The following is an 8,435-nucleotide window of genomic DNA, read 5'->3' as shown; positions in this document are numbered from 1 at the left end:
CGGTTTGTGCGGGGGGGGGGGGGGAGCGCGAAGGCGGCCGCCGCGTGTCCCTTGCCGGCCGCCGTCTGGAGCCCGGCTCCGGCGGCCCAGGGGCGGCACCTCCCGCTTCCGTCAGGGGCCGGGGCCGGGGCGGCCATGCCGCTGCACCGCTTCTCTCCGCGGCTGTGGCCGGCCCTGCGGCTGCGGCAGGGGCTGTGCTCGCGGCTGCCCGCGCACTGCCTGCGGGCGCTGCAGGAGGACGAGCCGCCCGCCGCCCCCGTGCACTGGCGGCCGCAGGGGGCTCGCTACCGCCGCAACCCGCGCACCGGCGAGCGGGAGCGCCTGCAGGACGTGCCGGTGGCCCCCTTCCTGCCGCCCGCCGCGCACCGGGGGCTGTGGGGCGGCGAGGGCTGGGTCCGCGGCTTCCGCTACGCGCGCAACGACAAGGTGAGGCCGGCCTCCCCCCGCCCCGGCCCCCCGGGGCCCCCCGTCCCCCCGGGGCCCTCCTCGGCCGCGCCCCCCGGCCCTGACCGGCCCCGCCCGCGGGCAGCTCTCCACCCGGCTGCCCAAGGTGTGGAAGCCGCAGCTGTTCGAGCGGCGCCTCTACAGCGAGATCCTGGACGCCACGCTCACCGTCACCGTCACCATGCGCACGCTGGACCTCATCGACCAGGCCTACGGCTTCGACTTCTACATCCTCAAGGCAAGGCCTCGGCCCCGCGCCTCCGGCACCCTCCCGGCCGCGGCCGCGGGCGTTAAAATCGGAGCCGCCAGCGGGTCGGCGTCAGGGAACGCCCGGGGAGCGTCTTCCCCTTTTACGTGTGCCCTGTGCGGTGTCTGGGTACATCGCCAGGGTTGTCCGCGTGCTGGTAGGCTCGCGTCTTCTCTGCGCTGTCCGTCGGTGCGTGTTCATGTTGTTAGTTCTCTCTCGCCAGACCCCAAAAGCAGATCTGTGCTCGAAGCTGGGGATGGATTTGAAGCGAACGATGTTGCTGCGGCTCGCACGGAGAGATCCCAGACTGCATCCCGATGATCCAGCCAGAAGAGAGGCAATTTATAATAAGTACCAGGTGGGTACCCGACCTGCTGCTTCCGCTCTGGTGTCCGCAGCGGTGTTCGCTGGTGGTCTTGACTGATAACATCTTGTTCACCCCCTTGCAGTACGAGCTAGAATTCGTTCTCCTGTGTTCAGGGTGTGGGTATAGAAGATCTGAACATCATTTGCTAGGTTTCTCTCATCTCTCTGTGGCTGCTGCTTTCTGTGTTCACCACTGAGGCAGACAAAGATCTGCGTTTCTGTTGTGAATCTACAACAAGCACCACAGAAGCTGGCACTACCAACAGCAGGGAGAATTTTTATTGACGCTGCAGTGAGGAGCCCTTATGGCCTGAGTGCGATTGTTTAATTTTGTGCAGCTGATGGTGGTTGCCATCCGTCGTCTGTGATCAGCCACAGAAGCGTTGGAAGGAGAGGCAGAGCAGTGTACACAGTGCTGTACGCTTTGAAAAAGGGAAAACGAGAAAGGTGAAACAAGCTTTGTCAGAAATGAGATGAGCAAGGCAGCAGGGCTTGAGGCTTGTCTGCAGTAATGTTCCTGCTGGAGTAAAGGTGTTTGTGTGAGTGGGGTGCAGAGGGGATTTGCATGTTCCTCACCTGGAGAGACTACACCACCTGTTCCTCCTTTTGTCACAGGAATTTGTGATTCCAGAAGAGGAGGCTGAATGGGTTGGCTTGAGTTTAGAAGAAGCAATAGAAAAACAGAGGCTCCTAGAAAAAAAGGTGAGTTTCTGAGGCGGTGCTGTCCTGCGAGCACAGAGGCATCTTAGCTGCATCATGCTGTGCATCCAGTTGATCTAAGTGTCCTGAGCACTCATCATCGATGGAAGTAGCGCTCCAAAACTCCTGAGAAGCCACTTGAGCCCGGTTAAATTTGGGTGCCCAAAGCATGGTGCTGGGCTAAAGTGCTTTGTAATACCAGATCCCCCCCTTGTCAGGGGAGAGATTTTTAGTAGGGGATGGCTCCTAACTCCTTCCTGATGCACAAACATCTTTCCCTTTGGCTGCCTTCTGTTACACCACTGGATGCAGGTTCAGGGCTCGCTCAGTTTTGTGGCAGCTCGCTTGTTAGAAACAATATGGAGGGGATGGGGCGTCACAGAGCTGCTGAGCCAAAAGGGCTCCCTGGGTGGTGCAGGGCACAGTGTCTGCTGGTGGCCTTTCCCCCAGACCTGTTTGCTCCTGTTGTGGCTGCAGAAGAAATGGAAAGGTCAGGAGCGGTGACTGCGTGAGGTGGTGCCAGGCCCTGAACCATGCAGGGCTTCAGCTCCTTCAAGGGGTGTGCTCTCCCAGAGTGGTTCAGTGTAGCCCTGATGTAGGGCACCGTGAGAAAGGAGGGAAGCATTTTTAGAAAGAATGGGGCTCCTGGGAGCTCCTGTTGATTCCCATTTGCAGGCAAAACTGGGGAAAGCTGATGAATGTCCCATGCAGGTGCCTGTCATCTGAGGCAAGATTACAGAACTGAGCAGCAGATGTATCTAGAGCAGTGGCATAGCAGGATGCTTTGTTCATCCACTGAAAAAAAACCAGGCCCATCTTCTGGTTTTAACTGCTAGCAGTCCTGCAACGCTGGGCAAACTGCTTGCAGGGGAGAAAGGCCCTTGTCTTAAAACGTGTGGAGACGTTCATGAGTCTCACCAACATCGGAGACAACAGATGAGGTACCATGGGTGCTCTTTCTTCCTGCACCTCTAAGTAGTGCCTCGCAAGCTTCTTTCTGTTGCCGTTGACAGGCTGCAGAGTGGTTGAATGATGCTTGGTTTGCTGGCGCAGGCACATGGATAGGGTCGTTGCAGTACGGCATTTCTGTCGCTTAGCATGAGACTTGCTGCCGCTCAGGTTCAGTCTAAGTAGTTTAACCTCCATTTTGTTTCAGGACCCTGTCCCGCTCTTCAAGGTGTATGCTGAAGAACTTGTCAACCAACTGAAAGAAAAGGCACTTCAGAAGCAATGACGAAATCTTTAGCGCAAACTCCCAGCTGCAGATCGAGCAGTGGGGTTCAGTGAGCCTTCTGCCTGAGCCATGGTTGTGTAGAAGAGGCCCCACAATGAGCACACCCAGGAGCGTGTTGCAGTTATCAACATCTAACCACAGCGGCCTAACCTCAGTGAGGAATTGTGCCTGTTGGCTGAGGAAATTATTTCTGTACTGTGGCCTCTGAAAGCATTCTTGTAAGACTGACCCGATGTGGTGGTTCTGCCTGTGCAAGTACTTGGCTGCTGTGTGATCCTGATCTAAAATTAAATATTAATTTTAGGGAGTATCAGTAGACTTTACTCTGATCCTCACTGGTCATTAGTGCGTTGCAGAGACCACAAGACGTAGTGGTGGTGTTTCTTGGATCAGTCTGCAGCTCTCTTGTGCGGAGGAGAGATGATCGTGTCCCAAAAGCGTGACCCCAAACTGCAATGAGAGAAACGAGCAGTGCTTGTCTGGCTTATTTTCCACTGAAATGTAAAACTACAGGGGAGCAGAAGTTCCCAGTGTTTGTTCTGCCTTGAAGGTTGGGAGAGTGCTTCAGAGGGCATCATTGGGTAGGCATAAAGCCTTCGTAGGGCTGGGAGCGAGGGAGGTGGTTCGGGTGAATGTAACTGAAATGGGAGTGTTTTGTGAAGACTTCTTTGCTGCTTTTGGAGACTGGGAATGGGTTGGAGCCCTCACAAGGGGTATCTGAGCCAGCAGGTGAGTGGCACAGCTGTGCAGCTGGTCAGGGGCTGCCAGGTTGGGGCTGTGCTGTCTCTAAATGGGAGCAGGGGACAAGTTGGGTGGTAAAAATGGGTGTTTCCAGCCTGCTTGCATGTCCCAGCGCTGGCAAGTCAATGTTCCCAAGAGGAAACTTGCACAGAAGGTCACAGTTGCCTAATTAGTGATTTCTTAGCTAGGCCACCACAATGACATTTACTTATCTTCTCGCTCTTCTGCAACTGAGCTGAGTGGGAAGCTGCTGCCCAGCTCCTCAGGGACCCTGACACTCTGCCCTCATTAGAGATAATTAGCTGGGACGACTTCTTCATTGACAGCTCTGCTCATCATTAGGGCTAGCAGAGCTCATGCATTTTAATGCAGCTCCGAGCAAAGCTCCAGACAGTGGCTCTGTCCCAGTTCCCCCTCCATAGCTGTGCTGGAACGTGACAGTTGTGCTCCCTGCAGTGGTGCAGCTGGCCCGTGCCCGGGTCCTGGTGCCCTGCTGAATCCCTCAGTGCCTCACAGGTCCTTGTTGGTGAGGGGGCTGCTCGGGATGGCCGGAAGAGACGATGATCAGCTCCTTTTTTGGGGCTAGATTTTAGTTATGTAAAATTATCTTCCAGTTCTGTGGTGCCCATACCCCTCAGGGGAGAGCTTTGGCCATATGTCCTCCCCAGCTGCAGTGCTGGTATTGCCTGTCCTTGAGCTAACTTTGCTCAGTGCTTGTCATGTGTGCCCGTTACGCAGGATTTGCAGTTTTAGGAAGGTTTGGTGAGTGATGAGGAAGCGCAGGGGTAGTGGGAGCTTTTGGCCAAATGTGGGGGAGAGTTCCTGTCCCATTAGGGCAGGGCTAACAGAGGCTCTGCAAAAGTGCAGTAGGAGCTCCAGGAGCTTCTCTGCAGGTAGGGGACAGGGCACATGGCTAATCCTGCCTTCTCTCCCTGACTTCTGATTTGGATCCCTCCATTCTCTCTTCCTTTCTTTGCTGTGAAACCCTCTCCTTGCTCCTTTCCCTATACCCATGCTTGATGTTGCGTGGAGCTTCTCCCAAAGAACTCGTGTGTCCCTCTTCTTCTCCTGTGGCTGGGCCCGTTACGGGAACATCTTCAATGTCTGCTTACTCTGGTTTGCCCCACGATAGGGTGCAGAGGTTTGACTTCTCGAGGGAACAGCAGAGCTGCACCAGCATCAGCAAAGCTCATCCTGGTGGGGGAGGCTGGGGCCACCATGCCCAGGTGTTCAGCCAGGACTAAGCTGGCTCCTGTGATTGACAGCCCAGGGTTAGAGGGTTGCTGCAAATCAGCTTTGCTTTGGAGATAACGCTCCTGACGTGAGGGAGGCTGGAAACTCGTTGCTTGTGGACCAGGGATGGTGCTGCAGTTTCAGAGAAAACAGAGTGCTTACACAGCTGCAGTCGTGCAGGGCTGGCTCGCCCTTCTGCTAGGCAAGGGAGGGAGCCCACATCCATCTTTTGGGGTAGTCTGAGCAGCGATACTCCCAGTCAGGTCACCTTGAGGAGGTGGAGGAATAGCTCAGGGCCTGGCCACAGGTCCAAAAACTTCCTGGAGGTTAAGGCCGCGTTCCTCAACGAACTTATTTTCTTAGCCACTTAAATTCATGAATTAAACAGTATTTTACTTTTAAATTCCTAACAGACCCATCTGAACTCAATCAGTAAGTAATATTTTGGGAGCATTAACAGAAACACCATATCCATGCTTTTCACACAGGTCTCAAAGGTGAGCCTGCATTTTCATTTACTCCAAAATGAGAGCCTTAAAGCCGGGCGGTGGTACTGCAGAGGGCATGACTTTTAGCGGTGCTGTGAATCATCATAAACCTGGCATCAGCGAAAGTGAGAATTTTTCCCAAAAGTCCTATGTCCTTTCCTCCATCCTATGGCATTTATCAAGAAAAGACGAGAGATTTAGAAACTCCCTAGGCAATTCCAGCAAGCACCTTTCAAATATTGCTGTTGTGTTTGCTTTGAAATCAACAGAACTGACTTTCCACCAGAAAGCTGAACGTAGGGGTCAAGATGGCCTGGAGGCAGCAGGGGATCAGATCACACCTTGCGCTGCCCACAAGGGTTGCAGGGACCCTGGAGCTGGGCTGGTGCCTGCAGGACATAGGAAAAGGATGCCATGGGCAGCAGCAAGGGAAACTCCGGTGGGGCACAAGGAAAAAGTTCTTCCCCGAGAGAGGGGTGGTGCAGCCCTGCGACAGTCTGTAGAGCTGGCGGCATCTCCATCGCTGGAGATTTTCAGAACAGTGCAAGGCCCTGAGCAACGTGCTCTGGCTTTGCAGACAGCCCTGCTCAGAGCGGGAGGTTGGACTGGAGACCTCCAGAGGTCCTTCCAACCTAATTTTTTCTGTGATTCAGTTCTGAGGAGCTGATCCACGTTGTAAAGCTCCCTGTAAAACAACTACCAGCTTGAAGAGGGGGGATCAGGAACAAACCGAAGAAAACCAGCTAGCACCTACTGGCTGGAGAGGAAGAGCCTGGTTTGGGCAGGAGGAGAGCAAGTCAAATAGCCTGGCTCGTGCTCCTCTGGCGTATGAGCCGCCAGACTGCCTGAAACTCCCGCAGTCAGTCACAGGCTGCGCTCCCTCTCCCTCCCATCTATGCAAGGAAGAAGCTCATGGGCAGAACCAACACCTCCAGGAGTGGCTGCAGGCATGCTTGGCGGGATGGAGCTGTCGGCCGCACACGGGTTTGCCGGATGCCCCGGACGGTGGCTGGTGGATAGGCTGGCTCTGTGTGAGCAGGGGCCAAGCCCTGGGGATGCCCTTGGGCTGCCAGCCTGGAGCCCGTGCCCGGCAGAAGGCCCTGGCAGCGCTCCCCCTGTCACCGTTTTCCCCGTCCTGATGGTTTCTGACTCGCTGCTTGTCCTGGCCAGCGGCCCCAGCCCAGGAGGAGACGAGGCAGGAGGCAGCATGGCTTGTCACCTCCAGCAGCCCCGGTGGCTCTGACAGGGCCGTGCTCCGCAGCCAGGACACGCGTCTTGAGGGGCAGCCGGCCGAGAGCAGCCTGGGGCCAGACTCGGGATCCTGGGTGTAAGGGGGCGCAGGCAGATCCCCTGGGTGAGCTTAGTTTTTACGGTAAGGAGCCACAGGAAACAAAAAGCTGTAACATCTACATATGCAAAACGCATTAACTGCTGAAAGCATCTACTCACCACGTTCCCCACCACAGCCTCTCCTACCGCCGTGGGCTGAGCTGGATGGGGGGCGCAGGGTGGGTACGTGGGGTGCCTCCATCCGCATCTCCCCCTGCACGCAGTGGGGCTGTGTTGAGGGGCAGCCCGTGCCTGCTGGGGACTGACCGTGGGCTCTGTTCCCTGGGAGTGCCATTCCGCGTGCATCCTCCTTGCATCCATTTACTGTGTGGCTGTCGCCATGGTAACGCTTAAAATGGTGCTGTTTCGGTCCCGCTAGAACGCTCTGACAAGGGCAGGAAATGGGAGTCCATTTCGTGGCGCTGCACCCTCACCCCACGCCCCGCCGCCCGCCTCAGGGCCGCCCAGCACCGCGCCGGTTCACGGCCGTCGCCGGATGATTCGTTCCTTGGTGTGAGGACAGCGCTCTGTTGTACAGTCAGGCTGGATTTTTCCTCACGTGCTTTATTCTGCCTTTAGGAAGACCTAACTTTCCCTCCAGACAGTGCTATCGGATCCTTCTGACCTTCTAGACAACCCTCATCTTCTTGCACTGAGCAACTCGGTGCCGTCGGCAAACGTTGCCACCTCGCTGGCGTGGCACGGGGCTGTGCAGAGAGCCCCGTGGGACTGCCCTGCTCTTCACGCCGCTTTGCCTTTTACCCAAACACCTCAGCACGTGGGGACTTGCCCCCTCTTTCCAAGGCAGCTGGATTTCTTTGAGGACCTTTGTTGTGGGGCCCTCCCTCCTAAACGCGTGCTGGGCCCCGGGCAGCCCTTCCCGTCTGGGCCTCCCCTGCCCGGCAGGGAGCAGAGGGGAGTGGAGCCACGCGTCCTTCCTGGACAAACCATTCGGCCCTGCCCCACGAGCATGCGTCTCCATCACTACCTGGGTGTCCGGGCGCTCTGACCCTGCTTCCTCGGCACTTGCGTGTGCGAGTTATCCGGACCATCAGCAGATCTATAGGTTTTGCTCCTTGGTAGATTTTTCTCTGTTGCCAGTGAATGGAAGTGCACTTCTTCAGCCCCCTGTGATTTAAGCACTCCATCCTGAAGATTTGGAAAAGACATACTGATTATCTCTCTCTCTCTCTTTTTTTTTTTTTTTTGTGGCTTTATTAATGTCTTTTATCCATCTTTATCCAGGAATGGAACAAAGCTACAACATGCATTTCTGCTATTTTTACGGTGAAGAATTTCTCTTTATCTTGGCTGGACTTTCCATGGTGTCCTTATTTTCCCCATGTCTGCTTGCAGCCCTTCACATTCTTCCCACCAGTGGCCTGATTCTCCTCATGGAGTGACCACGGTGCTGGCCGTGCCATCAGCCTGCACCCAGAGCCATGCACCCGGGCACAAACCCTGCCAGGACGGACACTGACGACCTTATCCAGCTCCTGATACAGGCTCTCCCCGCAGCTCTGGCCCTGCTTGCCCCTTCCTCTGCTGAGCTGCGCTGCAGAAAGAGAGGTTACCTCGTGTTTTCCTGCACAACAACTTGCCGGCTGTCTGGAGCGGTGAAGGGAGGCTTGCAGTGGAGCGCGGCCACGCAGAG

General features: G+C 56.0%; 1 protein-coding gene across 1 annotated transcript; it reads left to right on the top strand.

Annotated features, from left to right (window-relative positions):
* The first annotated feature begins 15 nt into the window (after positions 1 to 15).
* MRPL28 (mitochondrial ribosomal protein L28) lies at positions 16 to 3,297 on the top strand. Its single transcript, XM_080557248.1, has 5 exons — positions 16 to 426; positions 530 to 682; positions 915 to 1,049; positions 1,673 to 1,759; positions 2,913 to 3,297. The coding sequence occupies exons 1-5, from the start codon at positions 136 to 138 to the stop codon at positions 2,988 to 2,990; spliced, it is 744 nt and encodes a 247-aa protein (XP_080413374.1). The 5' UTR covers positions 16 to 135; the 3' UTR covers positions 2,991 to 3,297.
* Positions 3,298 to 8,435: the final 5,138 nt, after the last annotated feature.

This window comes from Anser brachyrhynchus, assembly GCF_964034855.1.
Source record: "Anser brachyrhynchus genome assembly, chromosome: 15".
In the NCBI taxonomy this organism is placed as follows: Eukaryota; Metazoa; Chordata; class Aves; order Anseriformes; family Anatidae; genus Anser; species Anser brachyrhynchus.
Note: the sequence above shows the minus strand (reverse complement) of the source record. Positions and strands in the feature narration are given on the sequence as shown.